This window comes from Mustelus asterias, chromosome 19, assembly GCF_964213995.1.
Source record: "Mustelus asterias chromosome 19, sMusAst1.hap1.1, whole genome shotgun sequence".
NCBI lineage: Eukaryota > Metazoa > Chordata > Chondrichthyes > Carcharhiniformes > Triakidae > Mustelus > Mustelus asterias.
This window is the reverse complement of record NC_135819.1, coordinates 3,401,799-3,426,917: the sequence shown is the minus strand read 5'-3', so window position 1 is coordinate 3,426,917 and position 25,119 is coordinate 3,401,799. Positions and strand designations below refer to the sequence as shown.

At 47.4% G+C, this 25,119-nt stretch overlaps 1 protein-coding gene across 1 annotated transcript in view; it reads right to left on the bottom strand.

The window, feature by feature from the left end:
• Window positions 1–25,119, bottom strand: part of LOC144507689 (phospholipid phosphatase 3-like) — a 102,826-nt gene that overhangs the window by 24,414 nt on the left and 53,293 nt on the right. The window contains exons 3-4 of the mRNA XM_078234880.1: window positions 11,800–12,080; window positions 10,114–10,171 (exon numbers count right to left, since the gene is read on the bottom strand). Coding sequence (XP_078091006.1) covers window positions 10,114–10,171; window positions 11,800–12,080 — 339 coding nt within the window. The remainder of the gene's footprint in view (window positions 1–10,113; window positions 10,172–11,799; window positions 12,081–25,119) is intronic.

The following is a 25,119-nucleotide window of genomic DNA, read 5'->3' as shown; positions in this document are numbered from 1 at the left end:
CGGCCTTGAATAAAAGTCAGTGAATGATGAACAAGATGGAACAGAGGGAATGCAGGATGACATCACATCATTTATCCCAAGTTCTACAGGGTGGTATAACTCTCAATTGCCCTTTGAGAGCCATTTGCTTAACTAGTGTAAGACATTAATTTTCGTGTCAAGTACAGCCTTGAGTATTAGCGCTATGCTCAGCATGGAACAGGGAGTCAGAATTAATGACACTTCTATGTCTTTACGATGTGAAGTTCGAGAGTGGAGTTTGGATGTCTCCATAAGCTATGTATGTACCATGCACTCTCCAAAGGCTAATGGCTTAGTATCTTGGAAGTATTGAGGGATCTTGGGATTCATGTCCATAGTTCCCTGAAAGTGATCGCACAAGTAGATAGAGTGGCAAAGAAGGCTTGCTTTTATTGGTTGGGGCATTGAGTACAAAAGTCATGTTGCAGCCTTATAAAACTTTGATTAGGCCACACTTAAGAGTACTGATTTCAATTCTGGTCGCCACATTACAGGAAGGATGTGGAGGCTTTGGAGTGGGTGCAGAAGAGGTTTACCAGGAAGCTGCCTGGGTTAGAGGGTATGAGCTATAAGGAGAGGCTGGACAAACTAGGGTTGTTTTCTCTGGAGCGACGGAGGCTGAGGGGAGACCTGATAGAAGTCTATAAAATTATGAGAGGCACAGATAGGGTTGACAATCAGAATCTTTTTCCCAGAGTTGAAATGTCTAATACTACGGGGCAATGTACTTAAGGTGAGAGGGAGATGCGAGGGGCAAGTTTTTTTACACAGAGAGTGGTAGGTGTCTGGAACGCGTTGCCAGGGTTGGTGGTGGAGGCAGATACGATAGGGGCATTTAAGGGGCTTTTAGATAAGCACATGAATATGCAACGAATAGAGGGATATGGACCAAAGGCAGGCAGGAGGGGTTAGTTTAATTTGGCGTTATGTTTGGCACAACATCGTGGGCCGAAGGGCCTGTTCCTGTACTGTTCTATATTCTATTGGTAGATTTGGGGAACATTCCAGAACTGACAATAGGTCAGCATTTGATAGCAATCATCAAAAGGGACAGGTGATGCATTACAAAGAATATTTAGTCAATTCCTTCCCGTAAAACGAATTACTTGCAAGTAGGATTGACTGGAACTGATTGGAGGCTGCAAGCAGACAGGAAATGGGGGAAGAGGTGAGACATATGTTTCCGTGTTGCATCACTGAAGACCGTCAGAGTGCGTGGGCTAAGGCTGAAGTGGAACATTATATTCATCAGAATCATATCAAGTGACAGTCGTCTGCATCAAACATCGTGAGGCTCAAAATGTGTCACTGTACAGAGCTCACTACCTCGCAGAGGGGCTGATTCACTGGTCCCAGTAATATTCGACTGTATTAAACACGAACAAGCAAACTTGCATTGCCCACATGTGTAACTCACTTTGTGTACAATTAGTCACATGTAGTGAGCGCCACCTCTTTCTCCCTCTATCAAACCTACTTCTTTGACCACACTTTTGACCACATTAGGGCGGCACGATGGCACAGTGGTTTTAGCACTGCTGCCTCACAGCGGCAGGGACCCCGGTTCAATTCCAGTCTTGGGTCACTGTCTGTGTGGAGTCTGCATGTTCTCCCCGTGTCTGCGTGAGTTTCCTCCGGGTGCTCCGGTTTCCTCCCACAGTCTGAAAGACGTGCTGGTCAGGGTGCATTGGCCGTGCTAAATTCTCCCTCAGTGTAACCCGAACAGGCGTGGACAGGAGTGTGGCGACTAGGGGATTCTCACAGTAACTTCAATGCAGTGTTAATGTAAGCTTACTTGTGACACTTGTGGCAGTTGAGAATCAACCACAGTGCTGTGGCTCTGGAGCCACATGTAGGCCAGACCGGGTAAGGGCGGCAGATTTCCTTCCCTAAAGGACATTAGTGAACCAGGTGGATTTTTCCGACAGTCGTTCCAGATATTTTTTATTGAATTCAAATTCCACCATCTGCCGTGGCGGGATTCGAACCCGGGTCCTCAGAACATTAGCTGAGTTTCTGGATTAATAGTCGAATGATGATACCACTAGGCCATCACCACCCCTTAATCTAGAGTAACCCTGGAGGCCTGGATTAAAGCTCCTCAGACATGGGTTCAAATCCCACCACAGTAACTGGTGGGAAACATTTGTCTGGGTAAACTGTGAGCACAAAGCTGCGAGATTGTGGTTAAAAAAAACATCTGATTCACGAATGCTGGTCAGAGAAGGAATCTGCCATCCTTACCCGGTCTGGCCCACATTGGTGATCTGATGATGCTGAAAGGAATTTGGAGTGGGAGATGGGTAACTGTACTGGCCTTCACACTCAAGGTAATGAAGTAGAAATGGTCGAGAGCTTCAAGTTTCTAGGTGTTCAAATCACCTACAGCCTGTCCTGGTCCCCCCATGCCGACGCCATAGTTACGAAAGCCCACCAATGTCTCTACTTTCTCAGGAGGTTAAGGAAATTTGACATGTCAGCTGCAACTCTCAACAATTTTTACAGATGCACCATAGAAAGCATCCTTTCCGGATGTATCACCACTTGGTATGGCTCCTGCTCTAATCTACAAAGGGTCGTGAACGTAGCCCAGTCCATCACGCAAACCAGCCTCCCATCCATTGACTCTGTCTATACTTCCCTCTGCCTCAGAAAAGCAGCCAGCATAATCAAGAACCCCACGCACCCCGGACATTCTCTCTTCCACCTTCTTCCGTCAAGATAAAGATACAAAAGTCTGAGGCAACAAACTAACCGACTCAAGAACAGCTTCATAGAAATCATAGAAACCCTACAGTGCAGAAGGAGGCCATTCGGCCCATTGAGTCTGCACCGACCACAATCCCACCCAGGCCCTACCCCCACATATTTACCTGCTAATCCCTCGAACCTACGCATCTCAGGACTCTAAGGGGCAATTTTTAACCTGGCCAATCAACCTAACCCGCACATCTTTGGACTGTGGGAGGAAACGGGAGCACCCGGAGGAAAACCACACAGACACGAGGAGAATGTGCAAACTCCACACAGACAGTGACCCAAGCCGGGAATCAAACCCAGGTCCCTGGAGCTGTGAAGCAGCAGTGCTAACCACTGTGCTATCGTGCCGTCCCGGCTTCTTCCCTGCTGCCATCAGACTTTTGAATGGACCTACCTTATATTAAATAATCTTTCTCTGCACCCTAGTTATGACTGTGACACTACATTCTGCACCCTCTCTTTTCCTTCTCTCCTATGTACTCTAGATGTGGAGTTGCCGGCGTTGGACTGGGGTGGGAACAGTAAGAAGTCTCACATCACCAGGTTAAAGTCCAACAGGATAATTTGGTAGCATGACATTTCGGAGCGTCACTCCTTGACTCACCTGATGAAGGAGCAGTGCTCTGAAAGCTCATGCTACCAAATAAATCTGTTGGACTTTAACCTGGTGTTGTGAGACTTCTTCCTATGTACTCTATGAATGGTATGTTTTGTCTGTATAGTGCGCAAGAAACAATACTTTTCACTGTACCCCAATACATGTGACAATAATAAATCAAATCCTGCCCATCTGAAAAGGTGCCACATTTAAAATGTTAAAGGAACAGCTATCACAATGTCATCCTTACTAAAATCTGCCTGTGGATATTCAGGCCACAGAGAACAGCGACCTTTCAGCAATATTGAGGTTTACAAAAATTGTGCATGGATCACGAACACCAGAGATTTAACACTGGGGGTGTGTTACTGCAGCTTCTGGGAACCACACTCCAATTACCCTCTCTCCAGCTTAATTTATTTTCGGGAACACACTGCGTGAGCCATTGGAAGTATAATCATCTTTCGCCTCGCTTTTTGTTCAACTTTACTCCCACACTGGGGCTGTTTGTACACCCGCAGCCCAGGATGAGGTGATTAATCAGTCATCTCCTGCGAGCGATGGCTTGAATGAAGCACTGGCTGTATTCAAAATGGTGGCTATGAATAGGCCCAGCCATTACTCACTCACTGGAATTGGGGCAAATGGTCCCTCGAGATAGCACATTGTAATCTGGTGAAAAGCTGCCTGTAACTTAGACCACACAGCTCCACGTGACTGCAAAACAACAGGTTCAGACTGAGCAAGAACAAAACACATTGAATAAAGGGTTCAGTGCTCCATAGCGGAGAGCCTTTCGCAACTGAGGGAGTCTTTTCTGTGATATCAGTGAAACTCCCATCCCATTCTTTGACAAAGACACTTTTTTCTATTCCTCTTTATGTAATATTGGAGCGAGATGGGGAGAGAGAAAGAGCAAAGGGGAGAGAGAAAGAGAGAAGGAGAGAAAGAGAGAAGGAGAGAAAGAGGGAGAGTAAGAAAGAGAGAGAGAGTGCGAGAAAGTGAGAGGGAGAGAGCAAGAAAGAGAGGGAGAGAAAGAGAGAGGGGAAAAAGAGGGAGAGAGAACGAGAGAGGGAGAGAGAAAGAGAGGGAGCGAGAAGGAGAGAGAAAGGGAAAGGGGGAGAGAGAGGAGAGAAGGGGAGAGACAAAGAGAGGGGGAGAAAGAATGAAATAGAGAGGGAGAGAGAAAGAGGGGGAGAGAGAGAGAGAAATAAAAGAGAGAGAGAAAAAGAAAGAGATGAAGAGAGAGAGAGAGAAAGAGAGAGAGAGAGAGCGTAAGAAAGAGAAAAGGAGGGGAAGAGAGAGAGAAAAAACCTTGCGAGCATTTCTCATGTAAACTGATAACAGTTTACTGCACTTCAGGATTTTCCATTCCTCTGATCCAGGTCAATATGGGTTTATGATAAGGAGTGCAGGTCACTTTCATAAGTGAAATGACATTTCTTTAGTTAATCATAGAATCATAGAAACCCTACAGTGCAGAAGGAGGCCATTCGGCCCATCGAGTCTGCACCGACCACAATCCCACCCAGGCCCTACCCCCACATATTTTACCCGCTAATCCCTCTAACCTACACATCCCAGGGCTCTAAGGGGCAATTTTTTTTTAACCTGGCCAATCAACCTAACCCGCACATCTTTGGACTGTGGGAGGAAACCGGAGCACCCGGAGGAAACCCACGCAGACACGAGGAGAATGTGCAAACTCCACACAGACAGTGACCCGAGCCGGGAATCGAACCCGGGACCCTGGAGCTGTGAAGCAGCAGTGCTAACCACTGTGCTACCGTGCCGCCCCCTGTTAATGCATTTATTGAAAACAGGTTTCATGGCGAAAGTGACTTTGGTAACAGAAAATGTCACGATGTCTGTAAAATACGTCAAAGTTACCAAAAAACAGCCCACCTAGTGCGTCGTTTTACTATAGGCCTCTATCCCAGCTCTTTCCAGGACACCTTCTCCAACCAGTTTATACGGTTGACTTTGACATTGTTCCCTGGTGATTTATTTCAAAAGCTGATTATGTTTTTGGGGGAAATGTGTTCACATATGTGACTTGCCAGTCTACTCACTTTGCTGACATGCGAATATGCTGTATAAGATTGAGTTTAATTCTGTGTTTACCAGCACTGGTGTTGAGCAAAATACATGTCGGTAAAACTTGGCTAATTTTACCTCATAAAGCTAAGGTGGAGGGAACATTTTTCCAGTTAATTTTAACTGAGGGTTACCTCACCAGGAAACTTTCCACAGAGGAAAAGATGAATTCCTGTTATAAATTGTTCAAAATCACTGATATTCGGGTATGAATATTGGACTGACTGAAAGATCCTAATATTCAGAAGCTAGCATCATGCATGCTGACTGCCAGGCTTATGTTTAATAGGGTTGTTTTCTTCTAAGGCAGTCCCCTGGGGTCAAGGATGGTTTGCTTCCACTTTGGTTCTGCTCTCAGCCACCCAGAAGCCAATGGATAATCTGTAGGTTCTGCCACATGTTGCGCAGGAAGGGTCAACAACTTTAGACTGTTACCTTTCCCTTCCATCCTCACTAATCTCTCCCTCAGTGTCAGAAACAAAGGAGAAAGGCATCGACTTCAGGAAGCGTAGTGGAGAACATGCCCCTGTCGACATCATGAAGTGGAAATGGTCGAGAGCTTCAAGTTTCTAGGTGTCCAGATCACCAACAATCTGCCCTGGTCCCCCCATGCCAACACTATAGTTAAGAAAACCCTCTACTTTCTCAGGAGGCTAAGGAAATTTGGCATGTCCGTTACGACTCTCACCAATTTTTACAGATGCACCTTAGAAAGCATCTTTTCCAGATGTATCACAGCTTGGTATGGCTCCTGCTCTATCCAAGACCGCAAGAAACTACAAAGGGTAGTGAATGTAGCCCAATCCATCACGCAAACCAGCCTCCCATCCATTGACTCTGTCTACATTTCCCACTGCCCCGGAAAAGTACAGTAAGAAGTTTAACAACACCAGGTTAAAGTCCAACAGGTTTATTTGGTAGCAAAAGCCACACAAGCTTTCAGAGCTCTTAGCCCCTTCTTCAGGTGAGTGGGAATTCCCACTCACCTGAAGAAGGGGCTTGGGGCTCCGAAAGCTTGTGTGGCTTTTGCTACCAAATAAACCTGTTGGACTTTAACCTGGTGTTGTTAAACTTCTTACTGTGTTTACCCCAGTCCAACGCCGGCATCTCCACATCCGGAAAAGTAGCCAGTATAATCAAGGACCCCACGCACCCCCCAGACATATTCCACGTTCTTCCATTGGGAAAGAGTTACAAAAGTCTGAGGTCACGTACCAACCAAGTCAAGAACAGCTTCTTCCCTGAAAGTCAGACATTTGAATGGACCTACCATATATTAAACCGATCATTCTCTACACCCTAGCTAAGACTGTGACACTACATTCTGCACCCTCTCCTTCTCTCCTATGTACTCTATGAACGGTATGCTTTGTCTGTATAGCGCGCAAGAAACAATACTTTTGATTGTATCCCAATACATGTGACAACAATAAATCAAATCAAATCAAATCTCCCCTTTTGTTTTCTGGTATTTGGTTCCTCTGACTTGTCCCAACACAACCCCAGCCCTCCCCCACATGGCCACTGCCCCATGTCGTTCAGTTTTGCTCCCACTGGGCACTGACCCCTGTTCTCCTATTAACACTTTTTGCTATCCTGCCTTTGCCCCGATTAACACTCTTCAGTCCCTAATGGCACCAAGAACACTCTGTCTCATGCCCATGACATCTTTGTCAATCTCTCCTTAGAACAAAGAAGAACAAAGAACAGTACAGCACAGGAAACAGGCCCTTCGGCCCTCCAAGCCTGTGCCGCTCCTTGGTCCAACTAGACCAATCGTTTGTATCCCTCCATTCCCAGGCTGCTCATGTGACTATCCAGGTAAGTCTTAAACGATGTCAGCGTGCCTGCCTCCACCACCCTACTTGGCAGCGCATTCCAGGCCCCCACCACCCTCTGTGTAAAAAACGTCCCTCTGATATCTGAGTTATACTTCGCCCCTCTCACCTTGAGCCCGTGACCTCTCGTGATCGTCACCTCCGACCTGGGAAAAAGCTTCCCACTGTTCACCCTATCTATACCCTTCATAATCTTGTACACCTCTATTAGATCTCCCCTCATTCTCCGTCTCTCCAAGGAGAACAACCCCAGTCTACCCAATCTCTCCTCATAGCTAAGACCCTCCATACCAGGCAACATCCTGGTAAACCTTCTCTGCACTCTCTCTAATGCCTCCACGTCCTTCTGGTAGTGCGGCGACCAGAACTGGACGCAGTACTCCAAATGTGGCCTAACCAGCGTTCTATACAGCTGCATCATCAGACTCCAGCTTTTATACTCTATACCCCGTCCTATAAAGGCAAGCATACCATATGCCTTCTTCACCACCTTCTCCACCTGTGTTGCCACCTTCAAGGATTTGTGGACTTGCACACCTAGGTCCCTCTGTGTTTCTATACTCCTGATGACTCTGCCATTTATTGTATAACTCCTCCCTACATTATTTCTTCCAAAATGCATCACTTTGCATTTATCTGGATTAAACTCCATCTGCCACCTCTCCGCCCAATTTTCCAGCCTATCTATATCCTGCTGTATTGCCCGACAATGCTCTTCGCTATCCGCAAGTCCAGCCATCTTCGTGTCATCTGCAAACTTGCTGATTACACCAGTTACACCTTCTTCCAAATCATTTATATATATCACAAATAGCAGAGGTTCCAGTACAGAGCACTGCGGAACACCACTGGTCACAGACCTCCAGCCGGAAAAAGACCCTTTGACCACTACCCTCTGTCTCCTATGGCCAAGCCAGTTCTCCACCCATCTAGCCACTTCTCCTTGTATCCCATGAGCCTTAACCTTCTTAACCATGTGGGACTTTGTCAAATGCCTTACTGAAATCCATATAGACGACATCCACGGCCCTTCCTTCATCAACCGTTTTTGTCACTTCCTCAAAAAACTCCACCAAATTTGTAAGGCACGACCTCCCTCTTACAAAACCATGCTGTCTGTCACTAATGAGATTGTTCCGTTCTAAATGCACATACATCCTGTCTCTAAGAATCCTCTCCAACAACTTCCCTACCACGGACGTCAAGCTCACCGGCCTATAATTTCCTGGGTTATCCCTGCTACCCTTCTTAAACAACGGGACCACATTCGCTATCCTCCAATCCTCAGGGACCTTACCCGTGTCCAAAGAAGCGACAAAGATTTCCGTCAGAGGCCCAGCAATTTCATCTCTCGTCTCCCTGAGCAGTCGAGGATAGATACCATCAGGCCCTGGGGCTTTGTCAGTTTTAATGTTCCCTAAAAAACCTAACACTTCCTCTCTTGTAATGGAGATTTTCTCTAAAGAAACATAGAAACTAGAAGCAGGAGGAGGCCATTTGGCCCTTCGAGCCTGCTCCGCCATTCATCACGATCATGGCTGATCATCAAATTCAATATCCTGATCCCCCCTTCCCCCCCATATCCCTTGAACCCTTTAGCCCCAAGAGCGAGATCTAATTTCTTCTTGAAATCACCGACCTATTACTGACTCTCCATTCTGCCCCACCTTCCTCTCCCAGTATATAATTCATCACATTTCTGTCCCTTTTCAGTCCTGTACAAGGGTCAATGGACTTGAAACATTAATTGTGTTTCTCTCTCCACAGATGCTACCAGACCTGCTGAGTTAATCCAGTGTTTTCTCTGTTCAGCTAAGTGGTTTGCTTAGAGGATTGGCGCCGCATCCGACACCTCGACTTCGCCCCTGCTTGTTCCCGACAAAGTCTCTCGACTAGAACTGCACGCAATACTCCAAATGTGGCAAAACTAAAGTTTTATACAGCTCTAACATAACTTGCCAATTTTTATAGACGATGCCCCGGCCAATGAAGGCAAACATGCTGCATGCCTTCTTGACCACCTTATCCACCTGTGTTGCCACTTTCAGAGATCCGTGGACCTCTACGCCCAGATCCCTCTGTATGGAGGGGAGGTGATGGTCTAGTGGTATTATCGCTGGACTATTAATCCATAAACTCAGCTAATATTCTGGGGACCCGAGTTCGAATCCCGCCATGGGCAGATAGTGGAATGCAATTTTTAAAAGAAATCTGGAATGAAGGATCTACTGATGACCATGAAACCATTGTCGATTGTCAGAAAAACCCATCTGGTTCACTAATGTCCTTTAGGGAAGGAAATCTGCCATCCTTACCTGGTCTGGCCTACATGTGACTCCAGACCCACAGCAATGTGGTTGACCTCCAAGGGCAACTAGAGATGGACGATAAATGCTGGCCCAGCCAGCGACACCATGCCATGTCCCACGAATGAATAAAACAAAAGTCAAGAGAGTGACATGCTGGGAACATGCACATAAAGTGATTAATCTGCTGTTGCCTTCTGTTTCATGGGTTTAAGGACCACTTTTACAACAAGATTCTGACGTTGATACTATGCACTTCTGGTACAAATGGAATCCTACTCAATGCAAATCCAAACCCAAACAAAACAGCTCAAAGTTGGGCAATTCTAGTAAGGAAGTGCTTAAAAATGTGTATTTGTAAATATTTATCATTGTTTTGTTGAAACATTATGTTGCTCTCCCCATTCCACAAAATGTTTCAATGATAATTCAATCGGGTCAAGACATGTTTAAACCCAGTAAGTCCAATAGAAAATGCCTAATAGGCACTTACCGCCAGATAGAGGAGGGCGTACATTGCAAAGGAGGCATGTCCAGAGTAAAAAGATTTCCTAAAAATAAAACACAGAACTTAGAGTGAGACACTCAGGTTAAGGGCAAGCACTTTGTATCAGGGTGAAAATAAGCGCAAAATCTTCTGATGCCTGTTTGTTTGCCTTGGAGATTTCCATGGGTCAAACCTAATCTTCCTCTCACCTGACCTCTGACCTCTCCAGAAGAGGTCACTGGGTGGTGATCAGCACCAGGAGTGCTGACTTGTTATCCCCCTCCTCCCTTTACATGGGACGTACGGCACAGGCCATTCGGCTCAACCTGCTGATACTGGTTCTTTATGCCCCACTCGAATCTCCTCCCATCATAACCCTCTATTCCCTTTTCCCTCACATGCTTGTCCATTTCCCCCTTAAACGCATCAATACTATTCACTTCAACCACTCCCTGTGGGCATGAGTTCAACATTCTCACCACTCTTTGGGAAAGGAAGTTTCCTCTGAATTCCTTTGGTGGGAATCTTCTGAAATCCCCTGGATTTCTTGGTGACTATCTTATATTGAATCCCTCCAGTGCAGAAAGAGGCCATTCAGCCCATCGCGCCTTTACGGAAAACAGTCCGACCTAGGCCGTATCCCCGTAACCCCACCTATTTACCCTGCTAGTCCCCCTGACACTAAGGGGCAATTTAGCGTGGCCAATCAACCTAACTCCCACATCTTTGGACACTAAAGGGCAATTTAGCATGACCAATCCATCTAACCTTCACATCTTTGGACACTAAGGGGCAATTTTCAAAGAACAAAGAACAAAGAACAATACAGCACAGGAACAGGCCCTTCGGCCCTCTAAGCCCGTGCTGCTCCCTGGTCCAAACTAGACCATTCTTTTGTATCCCTCCATTCCCACTCCGTTCATATGGCTATCTAGATAAGTCTTAAACGTTCCCAGTGTGTCCGCCTCCACTAATCCACAATCCACTAATCTGCACATTTTTGACATTAAGGGGCAATTTAGCATGGCCAATCCATCTAACCTGCACATTTTTGGACACTAAGGGGCAATTTAGCATGGCCAACCTAGCTAAGCTGCCCATCTTTGGACACTAAGGGGCAATTTAGCATGGCCAATCCCCCTAACCTACACATCTTTGAAGTGGAAACATTCCCTCTGTATCCATTCCATCAAACCCTTGATAATGTTTAATACTTCCACTAGGTCACCCCTCAGCCCTCTGTCTTAAAGAGAAAAGCCACCCATCTTTTTGTCCATTCCAGATACGTATACCCACATATCCCTGGTGCCATCTCTGCAAACCTTCACCCTCCTCCTTTCTACAACTCAATCACCGAAGCCAATTTTAACACTCAATTGCTCCTTCAGCTGAGAACGATTAACCCCACGTAGCTGGCAGATACAACCTGGGGCCTGCTGGTCTCTATAATCATGCCAGCCAGTATCTCGAGAGCTACTGTCACCCAGTCCCAATGTGCGGGCATGACACGTCAGTCAGAGAACGGCAGTGCCAGAGTATCCGTCCCGCGTCTTAGGTTGAGGGAACAAAGAGGGTGGAGGGGGCAGGGGGGTGGAGCCAGCAACATGGGAGACCAAGGGAGAGGGAGAGAGAGTGTGAGGAGCATCAGTTGAAAAAAATGGCAAAACCTTCAGATCAACAAGATTGTCCTACCGGGCTTCAGTTTCAGCTGAGGTGTTCACGCTGCAAACATAGTCCTCAATATATCCTCTGGAGCAATTAATTTTGGTGAAATCTGGTCTGCAGACATCCAGGAAATGGGGCCTCAACCTGCCAACAGCGACCTTGGCCAAATCGGTGAGGGACTGGCTGACGGCACAGCCAAAGAGGAAGCTGCCGACCTGTTTGTATATCATCGAGATGTAGGGGTTCGAGACAAACGACTTGGTTTTCTCATTCAAGAACCGGACTCTGTAGCTTTCACCAAACGCGATCTGTGGAGGGGGTGAGGGTCAGAGGAGAAAGAAAGGAAAAAAAAGTAAAGATTTCACAAAGGTTTATCATCTTCAACTTCCCTCTCTTCCCTCCCCTTGCATCCTTCCCTTTCTGTCATCTTACCATGGTCACAACATCACTGGGGGACATGGGATGGAGTGGGGTGGGGTGGGCTGATGCCAGTCAGAGTTCTGCTCATAGAATCCCTACAGTGCAGAAGGAGGCCATTCAGCCCCTCGAGTCTGCGCCGACCACAATCCCACCCAGATCCAATCCCCATAAACCCATGCACTTACCCTATCTAGTCCCCCTGACGCTAAGGGACAATTTAGCATGGCCAATCCACCTAAACCACACATCTTTTTGCTCTTCACAATTTGGACTAGAATTTGCAAAGCCAGTCTGGTCAGTTGAGGGCAAGCTATCCACATTCAAGCAGTCCATGTTCAGATACAACAAGATCTGGACAATATCCAGGCTTGGGCTGACAAGTCGCAAGTAACATCGGTGCCACACAAATGCCAGGATTGACCATCACCAATAAGAGAGAATCTAACCACTGCCACTTGACATTCAATGGTGTTACTATCACAGAATCCCCCACCATCAACATCCTTGGGGCTACCTGAAACTCAACTGGACTCACCACATAAACACAGTGACTACAAGCGGCTGGGAATACTGTGGCGAGTAACTCACCTCCTGACTTCCCAAAGCCTCTCCACCATCTACAAGGCACAAGTCAGGAGTGTGATGGAATACTCCCCACTTGCCTGGATGGGTGCAGTTCCAACAACACTCAAGAAGCTCGACACCATCCAGGACAAAGCAGCCCCGCTTGATTGGCACCACATCCACAAACATCCACTCCCTCCACCACTGGCGCTCAGTAGCAGCAGCGTGTACCATCTATAAGATGCACTGCAGAAATTCACCAAAGATTCTTAGACAGCACCTTCCAAACCCACGACCACTTCAATCTGGAGGGGCAGCAGATACAGGGGAACACCACCACTTGCAAGTTCCTCTCCAAGCCACTCACCACCCTGACTTGGAAATATATTGGCCATTCTTTCGCAGTTGCTGGGTCAAAATCCTGGAAGTCCCTCCCTAACGGCATTGTGGGTCAACCCACAGCATGGGGACTGCAGTGATTCAAGATGGCAGCTCAGCACGACCTTCTCAAGGGGCAACTAGGAATGGGCAATAAATGCTGGCCAGCGATGCCCATGTCCTACGAATGAATATAAAAATAAATTGAAGTCCCATCACCTACAAGGGCTATTAACACTTGACTGCGTGTATGCAAGCTATTGGAACAATGATTACAAATCTTTGATTTGATTTGATTTATTATTGTCACATGTATTAACATACAGTGAAAAGTATTGTTTCTTGCACGCTATATAGACAGAGCATACCATTCATAGAGAAGGAAAGGAGAGAGTGCAGAATGTAGTGTTACAGTCATAGCTAGGGTGTAGAGAAAGATCAACTTAATATAAAGTAGGTTCATTCTAAAGTCTGATGGCAGCAGGGAAGAAGCTGTTCTTGAGTTGGTTGGTCCATGACTTCAGACTTTTGTATCTTTTTCCCGACGGAAGAAGGTAGAAGAGAGAATGTCCGGGGTGCGTGGGGTCCTTAATTATGCTGGTTGCTTTGCCGAGGCAGCAGGAAGTGTAGACAGAGTTAATGGATGGGAGGCTGGTTTGCGTGATGGACTGGGCTATGTGCTAATCTCCATGTGGCTGAACCTTTCCCTTATCTCCGACCGATCCCACACTTCAAACTCTGTGAAAATCAAACATGGGTCCCTGTGGCCTCGTTATCCATTAGCAGTTTAGTTATTACAATCCAAGGACACAGAGTCAGACAAGACTATTGTTATATTAAGGCATTTTCGGTCTGTACCGGAAGCTGACAAGTAAGCTTTTGGCACTGTGTGGTTGGTGAATTATATCATTGTTGTACGCTTAAGGTACATGTTGACCTTTGTGTTTCCTGAAAATAAATATCTCTCCCAAATAAAGCAAGATTCTATTTGGGTCTGTAACAGTGAGAAACACATTTCAGTTGACAGGCCTGACCCCATCTTTCCTGGTTGTGTTTTCCACAGACCTTTACAGAAGGAAGTTCTCAGAATCCAAGGCAGAATTGTCAGCTGTGAAGTCAGCGCGGGTCCAATGCCAAGATAAATGCTGTGGCATACCAGCAAGCTACAACTCCGTACTGGCATCTTTAATCACCCAGGGCGCAGGGCAATGTGAAACGGGTCCTGTGCAGTTGACGTCGGACTTGTAAATAACAACAGGAATTCCAGGTACAAACTGCTGACGTAGGTTTGTTGCTCGTTAACCCCACATGTCTGAGAAAACAGCCTTTGCGCCAACAAGTGCTCGCAGTGGGGAAAAAGACAACTGTGTTTCTTCAGTGTCCAGTGCTTGCTGTTCTGTCCAAGTTGAGGGCGATGTATGAACAGAAAATACCTTGTTTCGTTAAACTTTCCAAGTTGACGCCAAATTAGTGTTTAGTAATATTCCTAATGGTGCCCAATCCTTTCAGATGCATCTTCAAGCCCTTAGAATCATCCAATCCCTACAGTGCAGAAGGAGGCCATTTGGCCCATCGAGCCTGCACCAACAACAATCCCACCCACGTCCTATCCCCATAACCCCACTACCTTGCTAATCCCCGACACTAAGGGGCAATTTAGCACGGCCGATCAACCTAACCCGCATACTTCTTGTGGCGGCACGGTGGCACAGTGGTGAGCACAGCTGCCTCACAGCGCCGGGGACCCGGGTTCGATTCCCAGCCTGGGTCACTGTCTGTGTGGAGTTTGCACATTCTCCCCGTGTCTGTGTGGGTTTCCTCCGGGTGCTCCGGTTTCCTCCCACAGTCCAAAAGACGTGCTGGTTAAGGCGCATTGGCCGTGTTAAATTCTCCCTCAGTGTACCCGAACAGGCGCCGGAGTGTGGCGACTAGGGGATTTTCACAGTAACTTCATTGCAGTGTTAATGTAAGCCTACTTGTGACACTAATAAATAAAATTTAAATGCCATCTACCTCAGCATTCCCCTTAAGAATGACATATTTTTAAATAAAATCATTTCTGATTTTTCTAAAAGCTGTGGAACACCAGCTAAGTCTGCTCAGATCTCCCATCTTGTCACAGGAATCAGGTACAGTAAATGTTTGTATTACTCCCTAAAAGGCAAGTAAATCCTTCCTCAGGTAGATGTCCCTTAACTGAGGTCCCATCCGCTTGTTAATGTTCTGTAGAAGGGTCAATGGACTCGAAACATTAACATTGTTTCTCTCTCCACAGATGCTGCCAGACCTGCTGAACTTTTGATTTGATTTGATTTATTATTGTCACATGTATTGGGATGCAGTGAGAAGTATTGTTTCTTGCGCACTGTACGGACAATGTATACTGTTCATAGAGTCCGTAGGGGAGAAGGAGAGAGCACAGAATACAGTGTTACAGTCTGGGTGTAGAGAAAGATCAGTTTAATATAAGGTAGGTCCATTCAAAAGTCTGATGGCAGCAGGGAAGAAACTGCTCTTGAGTTGGCTGGTACGTGTTCTCCGATTTTTGTATCTTTCTCCTGACGGAGGAAGGTGGAAGAGAATATGTCCTGGGTGCGTGGGGTCCTTGATTATGCTGGCCGCTTTGCTGAGGCAGCGGGAAGTGTAGATGGAGTCAATGGATGGAGGCTGGTTTGCATGATGGACTGGGCTACATTCACAACCCCTTGCGGTCTTGGTCAGAGCAGGAGCCATACCAAGCTGTGATAATCCAGAAAGGATGCTTTCTGTGGTGCATCTGCAAAAATTGATGAGAGTCGTTGTGGACATGCCAAATTTCCTTAGTCTCTTGAGAAAATAGAGACTTTCTTAAGTATAACGTCGGCATGATGGGACTAGGACAGGCTGTTAGTGAACTGGACACCTAGAAACTTGAAGCTCGCGACCATTTCTATTTCATCCTCGCTGATGTAGACAAGGGCATGTTCTCCACTAAGCTTCCTGAAGCTGAGGACAATCTCCTTTGTTTTACTGACATTGAGGGAGAGATTATTGTTGACGCATCAGTTCACCAGATTCTCTATCTCTTTCCTGTATTCCGTCTCGTCATTATTCTGACATAAGTGTTTTTTAATCCAGCATTTCCTGTTTCTATTAATGCTCGTTAGCGTTGTTGCTGATGATTCCATCGTACCAGTCATAAGCGATCAGAGAATAATTCCAGTGTCCTGTTGCTGTTATAATCATCTCTCAATTAACATTGCCAGCTCAGTTGGAGGGAACTTGCTGCACACAAACTGGCTTTCGACCGCGGGAAGGTGGCCGCCTTTCACCAAGCGATTCGCTGGCTGCGCAGTGCTGCGTCTCGCCCTGAGGTTACGGAGAGTCGTTGTCGAGATGCAACGTTGCGTTTCGCCGACTAAACAAAATAAACTCAACACTTGGGACTTCAATCGTGGGGCGATCCAAAGACTGCTCAAGTTGCGGCATAATGATATCATCTGGATGCCTTGATGGAATTCTTGCTAATCCTACAGGTCCCACTCTTTTTAAAAATTCATTCGTGGGACATGGGCGTCGCTGGCTGGGCCAGCATTTATTGCCCATCCCTTGTTGCCCTTGGAGGGTAGTTGAGAGTCAACCACATTGCTGTGGCTCTGGATTCACATGTAGGCCAGATCAGGTAAGGATGGTAGATTTCCTTCCCTGGAGGACATTAGTGAACCAGATGGGGTTTTTCCGACAATCGACAATGGTTTCACGGTCATCAGTAGATACTTAATTCCAGATTTTTTCCCCAAAACCAAAAGAGAAAATGCTGGAAAATCTCAGCAGGTCTGGCAGCACCTGCAAGGAGAGAAAAGAACAAAGAACAAAGAACAAAGAACAATACAGCACAGGAACAGGCCCTTCGGCCCTCCAAGCCCGCGCCGCTCCCCGGTCCAGGATTGAATCCTGAATCCAGGATCCCCGCCCAATTTTTCAGCCTATCTACATACCAATATCCTATCCACCGAGCTGTCCCTCACAGCTACGATGCTTTGTTCATCACAACCTATTAACTCACCCCCACCCCCCCATTCCAGACCATGTGATCTCCAGGGAGAGGCGAAAACCCAGAGTGAAAACCCCAGGGCCAATATGGGGAAAAAAAATCTCGGAAATTCCTCTCCGACCCCCTGAGGCGATCGAAACGAGTCCAGGAGATCACACTGGCCCTGATCGGAAAATGCTTCCCAACCCTAGTCATTTCCACTTCCACGAACACCATATGAATTCCCTGCCCCCGAGACAGGTTCCCAACTATCCGCAGTCTCGCTCTGTACTGGCAAGAGCTGACACTTGGAGTCCAGGTGCACTTTCTCTTTTGGTTTCAGATTCCAGCACCCGCAGTAATTAGGCTTTTATCCAGATTTTTAAAATTGAATTCAAATTCCACCAACTGCTGTGGTGGGATCCGAACCTGGGTCCCCAGGACATTAACTGAGTTTCTGGATTAATAATCTAGCGGTAATACCACTAGGCCATCCACACATCCACCGCTTCTGCCGAACCACCCGAACCCGGCAGACTCTATGTTTGACAGAGAAAAGTAATCATTTTCTTCAGTGTCACACTAACTGTGTTAGTTAAGCTTCCTCCTGACCTTCCCCGGAGCTGCCCTCAGCACGTAACCATTTCCACATGCTCCTGAAGTTACTAATTAATACAATCTGTCAATATGCCCTTTTATCCCCCATTATAAATGCATGTGACCTCATCAGGCACGGATCACGGACTGCTTTCTCCCAGAGGTTATCTTCACGATTCACTGGCCCGCTGATTCCAGGTTGCCAAATGTAGCCCTCCAAAGTACAAGGGCCAGCAAGCAGAGTGGGACTCCATATTCAGGAGCAACCCTTTGGTAAGTATTATTCAGCACTTTTTGACCCCGAGAGGGCAATGAATGAGATAAAGTACATTTCACACCTGGCTAATAATTACTTATTGCGGGCGCAGTTCAAACAGTTTCTCCCCTCTCCCACCCAAAACAAATTAGGCGTGCACTTCAACAAACACAGCGAGAGGAAATTCTACCCTGTGACAAAGATAACGATTAAATAAAATCAGGGGAGATAAATAGTCATTGATCCCATTAACCATTGCCATCCTGAATCCTTGTTTCATTGTGTTCACTGACACCTCTCTCTCCCAACAGAATCAACCAGGTAGGAATGTTCCCTTACTGTCGGGGAACACTTCAGCAGTCAAGGCCTCTGATCTTCGGGTAAGCGTCCTCCCAAGGCGGCCTTCACGACAACGCAGAATCGCCGAGCAGAAACTGATAGCCAAGTTCCGCACACATGAGGACGGCTTCAACTGGGATCTTGGGTTCATGTCACACTATCTGTAACCCCCACGACTTGCCTGGGCTTGCAAAATCTCACTAACTGTCCTGGCTTGAGACAATTCACATCTCTTTAACCTGTGCTTAACCCTCTCTCCACTCACATTGTCTGTACCTGTAAAGACTTGATTACCTGTTAAGACTCGCATTCCAACCATTATCTTGTAATTGAGTTTGTGTCTTTATATGTCCTGTTTGTGAAACAAATCCTGCACTCACCTGATGAAGGAGCGGCGCTCCGAAAGCTCATGCTACCAAATAAACCTGTTGGACTTTAACCTGGTGTTGTGAGACTTCTTACTGATTTATTATTGTCACACGTATTGGGATACAGTGAAAAGTTTCTTGCGCACTACACAGACAAAGTAGGCTGTTCATAGGGTTCATAGGGGAGAAGGAAAGGAGAGGGTGCAGAACGTCATGTTACAGTCATAGCGAGAGAAAGATTAGTTTAATATAAGATAGGTCCGTTCAAAAGTCTGATGGCAGAAGGGAAGAAGCTGTTCTTGAGTCGGTGGGTATGTGTTCTCATCTTTCTTACTTTTTTCCTCTCAGAAGGTGGAAGAGAGTATGTCCAGGGTGTGTGGGGTCCTTTATGATACTGTGATACATCCTTTTCAGTTGTATCACAGCTTGGTATGGCTCCTGCTTTGTCCACGACCGCATAAAACTACAAAGAGTCATGAAAGAAGCCTAGTCCATCACACAGACCGGCCTTCCATCCATTGACACTATCTACACTTCCCGCTGCCTTGGAAATGCAGCCGGCATAATCAAGGACCCCACGCACCCCGGACATTCTCTCTTCCACCTTCTTCCATCAGGAAAATGATACAAATGTCTGAGGTCACGTACGTGACAATAATAAATCAAATCAAAAGGAACTGGATTCTCAGGCTGTGAGCCTCTCTTTAGTCTGCCCGAAACTTGTTGGTCTTCAAGTACAAGGAGTTGTCCCCCACCGAGTGTTGCAGACTGGCACATTCCAAAGCCCAGGTCTAGGTGCTGAGGGATGCACTCAAGCTTGGGGCACCCACCGCAGTGACGCATTGCGGGAAGGTCGCTGTCTAAAACCACCAATGTGGACTGAAGGGAGGGGGAAAGAGAGAAGCCCCTTGGGCCATATGAATCATAGAATGGCAGAAGGAGGCTATTCAGCCCATCAAATCTGCACCAAGGCCACCCAGGCCTTATCCCTGTAACCTCTCATATTTACCCTGCTAGTCCCCTTAACACTAGGGGCAATTTAGCATGGCTAATCCACATAACCAGCACGTCTTTGGACTGTGGGAGGAAACCGGGGCACCCGGAGGAAACCCACGCAGACACGGGGAGAAGGTGCAAACTCCACACAGACAGTGACCCAAGCCGGGAATCGAACCCGGGTCCCTGGCGCTGTGAGGCAGCAGTGCTAACCACTGTGCCACCGTGCTGCCCACATGGCTCACGGTGAATATTACACAAATCACAATTGTAGGAAGCAGGTCGGAGTGCAACCTGATCTGTGTAGACAACTTTAAATACCTTTGTAACGTTTTGTAACGACTATTTTGAAATGTCTGTCATGGCTTTTTGACTGTAGTGAAGCCCCTCAAGAGGGGAACATGAGAGTTCAAACAGGATAAATGCAGAGAGAAAAAAAGCAAGCCCAAATGGGACTAAGTTACCCAGGCTCACAGTTTCCTGCACACTAATTCCTTTGGTAATTTTATTTTATTTTCTTTGGTTGAGAAGATTTAGTAGTGGCTTGCTGGGCAGGTGGCTTGCTGTGGAACAATAGTCACAAATCATGTGTTCAATATAAACTCTTGTCAGTGGAGAGAAAGCACAGAAAAACCCAGGGCTGCCTCCCCCCACCCCCCCATCAAGTTACAACATTCAGTTTCAAGCCAACCGTCTTATAAAAAGACCCCTTCCCGCAGCTATAACACACTGGAGATGGGCGGCATGGTGGCACAATGGTTAGCACTGCTGGGGGGGGCAGCAGAGCCAGGGGTCGCAGTTCACCAGTCTGGACAGCCCGGGCAAATCTCCGGTGTCTGTGAGGCGGGAGAGAGCAGCAGCACTCTGCGCCTTTCGAGGTGAATGCGGCCCACCGGACCACCCAACCCAAAGCACAGCCGCGGACTCTCCCCTGAATCCTTGCCCAGTGCAAGGAACGATGCTAGCTGTGAGGCAGAACGCGAACACACGATAAACCACCTGAACCCCGTGGGACAACATTTGAAGACCATGGCAAGGGTGTCAAAAAAGTATAGTGCCACTGGGAGCTGGAGTTTACACCCAACCCCTCCGCCCCTGCCCCCTGGCACTGCCAGATGTGTTTTCGGTGGGGGGAGGGGCACATAAAACATGACGGATGGCTCGCCCACCACGAGAACATAAAACAGTCGGTGGGCGCGGGCTCAGACAACGACAGCCCACCCACCATTTTGGAAAAACAATAACTAATTGAGTTTGATAACAAGCCAACTGAGCAACTATTATATACATTATACGAGGAAATATTGTGTTGTCCGTGCCATAATACAGTTGGTCTGGGCAGGAGGGCGATAGTTATAAATCTTTTTAAACACAACTTGTTATTAAGGGAAGGGAAGGGGGACAAACCCTTTGTAAGGCTGCCCTACATGCATTGGGCACACAACTCCAAGATAATTCCCTGCCTTTGTGCCTACCCGCCTGGCCTCCAAATCCTGCTCCTCCTACTCATACAGCCATAGAAAAGTTATAGCACAGAAGGAGGCCATTCGGCCCATCTTGTCCATGCCAGCCCAAGGATATCCAGGTGCCCTTTCTAATCCCACCTCCCACACCTGGCCCATAGCCCTGTAGCTTACAGCATTTAAGGTGCAGATCCAGGTACTTTTTAAAAGAGTTTAGGGTCTCTGTCTCCACCACCAACCCTGGCAGCGAATTCCAGACACCCACCAACCTCTGTGTAAAATAGTTCTTCCTCATGTCCCCTCTACACCTACTGCCACTTATCCTGAATCTTTGTCCCCTGGTTCTAGAATTCTCCATCAAGGGAAATAATTTTATCCTGCCCACTTTACGTCTTCCCCTCATAATTAATGGACATTTTAATCACCCCTCAGCCTTCTTTGTTCCAGGGAAAATAAGCCCAACCGATCCAGTCTCTCTTCATAGCTATGCCTTTCCAGCCCTGGTAACATTCTTGTCAACCTCCTCTGCATTCTCTCTGGCATTCTCTCTGTACTATGTTGACCTGAACTGCACACAATACTCCAGTTGTGGCCTCACTTGTATTTTATACAATTCCAACATTATATCCTTACTTTTATACTCTATACCTCTGCCAATGAAGGAGAGCATTCCATATGCCTCTTTACAACCGTGTCTACTTGAACTGCTGCTTTTAGGGTCCTGTGTATGTGTACACCAAGATCTCTCACTTCATCTACCCCTCTTAGTATATTCCCATTTATTGTGTATTCCCTATAATTGTTTAACCTCCCTAAATGCACTTACACTTTTTTGTGTTAAAATCCATCTGTCACTTTACCGCCCACTCCACCAACCCATCGATATCTGACCCTAAAAGCTGAAGATCTACCTCCTGATCCATTGCTCTGCTGCCTGGGGCCTGCCTGCCTGGGGCCTGCCTGCCTGGGCCTGCCTGTCTGGGGCCTGTCCGCCTGGGGCCTGTCCGCCTGGGGCCTGCCCGCCTGGGGCCTGCCCGCCTGGGGCCTGCCTGTCTGGAGCCTGTCTGCCTGGGGCCTGTCTGCCTGGGGCCTGCCTGCCTGGGGCCTGCCCGCCTGGGGCCTGCCTGGAGCCTGTCTGGAGCCTGCCTGCCTGGAGCCTGCCATCTGGACCTGCCTGCCTGGGATCTGCCTGCCTGGGGCCTGTCTGCTTGGCGCCTGCCTGGAGCCTGCCTGCCTGGAGCCTGCCATCTGGACCTGCCTGCCTGGGGCCTGCCTGCTTGGCGCCTGCCTGGAGCCTGCCTGGAGCCTGCCTGCCTGGAGCCTGCCATCTGGACCTGCCTGCCTGGGATCTGCCTGGGCCTGTCTTCCTAGGCCTGCCTGCCTGGGGCCTGCTTGCCTGGGGCCTGTCTGTCTGGGGCCTGACTGCCTGGGGCCTGCCTGCCTGGAGCCTGCCTGCCTGAGAGCTTCCTTGCAAACCCTGCAGTGCCCAACACCGAGTTCCCATGCTGCAGGGACTCCCTCAGTCAGTTTGGCTGATGGCTCACAAGCCAACTCCCCCTGTGAAATTCAGCCTTGGGCTTTCCACTCCGACAGAGTTTAGACATTTGATTTGGTGACCATTGTGTCACCACAAATCACCAGCCTAATGATGCAAACAAACCTCTGATCTCACAAAATCATCCCAACTAAAGCAACATTAAACTACCAAAGGATATTAGTGTACCACACACAAAATGTTTAAGCTAAAAATATATCCCATTACAAAATGTGGTGAAAATTCTTGCCTCCATTGTCACCCTGCGTGTCAATCTAGGCCCCACTTAATCCCAGAACAGTATTACTGAGAATTCAGTCCAAAGTCTAAGCCTACTTCCTAAATTACCAAAGACAAACTACATTTCAAAAGTACTGAATTGACTGCAAAGTGCTTTGGGACTTCCCGAGGTTGTGAAAGATGCTATAAAAATTAAAGCCATCCTTTGTTCCTTTATGCACTGCTAAAGATCCCAATCACTTCATCAACAGCCAGTCCCGAGGATTGATAACCATCAGCTTGGAGGGCAAAGCTTGCAGCTGCATGGGAATGCCACCTCCTCTGCCAAGCTCTCCTTAAAGTGACGGCATAGTGGGATTGTCACTGGACTAGTAATCCAAAGACCCAGGGTAATACTCTGGGGTGGTTCGAATCCCACCACGGCAGATGGTGGAATTTGAACTCAATAAAAATTTGGAATTAAAAGTCTACTGATGACCATGAAACGATTGTCGGAAAAACCCATCTGCTCACTCATGTCCTTTTAGGGGCATTAATGTCCGACTCAAGAACAGCTTCTTCCCACCAGACTTTTGAATGGATCTACCTTATCTTAAGCTGATCTTTCTCTATATCCTAGCTTGACTGCAACACTACATTCTGCACTCTCTCCTTTCCTTCTCCCCTATGTACTCTATGAACGGTGTACTTTGTCTGTATAGTGCGCAAGAAACAATACTTTTCACTGTATCCCAATACATGTGACAATAATAAATCAAATCAAATTAGGGAAGGAAATCTGCCATCCTTACCCGGTCTGGCCTATATGTGACTCCAGAGCCACAGCAATGTAGTTGACTCTTAACTGCCCTCTGGGATGGGCAGTAAGTGCTGGCCCAGCCAGCGATGTCCACATCCCATGAACAAAACAAAATCCTACCTTGGACAGGTATCACTGTACTATCACCATCACCGGGTTCCATAGAATCCCTACAGTGCAGAAGGAGGCCATTCAGCCCATCAAGTCTGCACCGAACACAATCCCTATCCCCGTAACCCCACGGATTTACCCTGCTAATCCTCCTGACACTAAGGGGCAATTTAGCATGGCCAATCAACCTAACCCGCACATCTTTGGACTGTGGGAGGAAACTGGAGCACCCGGTGGAAACCCACGCAGACACGGAGAGAATGTGCAAACTCGACACGGATAGTGACCCAAGCCGGGAATTGAACCCGGCGCTGTGAGGCAGCAGTGCCACCGTGCCACCCCCAATTAGGGATGGGCAACAAAGGCTGGCCCATCCTGTGATGCCCATGTCACATGAATGAATAAATTAAACCTTGCCTAATACCTTGCCCCAATATCCTCCAACATCTTGCTTAGTTCAAAGGTTCCAATGCAAAGAAGATGCGCATAATGGCTCCCCCATTTGAACCGCTTCATAATAAAACTGCAGGAGAATTTCTGCATGGTTTGATAAAAAGGTAGAGACATACAGTCATAGAGATATACAGCATGGACACAGGCCCTTCGGCCCAACTCGTCCATGCCGACCAGGTTTCCTAAACTGAACTTGTCCTATTTGCCTGAATTTGACCCATATCCCTCTAAACCTTTCCCATCCATGTACCTGTCTTAATGTCTTTTAAATGTTGTAATTGTACCCGCCTCTACCACCTCCTCTGGCAGCTCATTCCATACCCGCACCACCCTCTGTGTGAAAAAGTTGCTCCTCGCGTCCCTTTTACATCTTTCCCCCTTCACCTTAAAACTATGCCCTCTAGTTTGGGACTGCCCTACCCTGGGGAAAAGACCTTGGCTATTCACCTTATCTATACCCCTCATGATTTTATAAACCTCTATACCAGGGGTCTCCAAACTACGGCCCGCGGGCCACATCCGGCCCGCAGTTTGGAGACCGCTCCAACGTCTTAGTGCGAAATGTTACTTGTCTCTATCCGTGTTGGTCATTTAGGTTAGCTATATGTATCCCAACAAAGCATTCCTGCTCAGTGAGAATCCCGGCATCTTTATGATACATGTTGTCCAACAGTAATTGTGGGTTGGAATTCAGAACACAGTAAACGCAATGACGTAATTCAGCGGTCTCCAAACTGCGGGCCAGATGTGGCCCACTGCGGGCCATAGTTTGGAGACCCCTGCTCTATACGGTCACCCCTCATACGCTCCAGGGAAA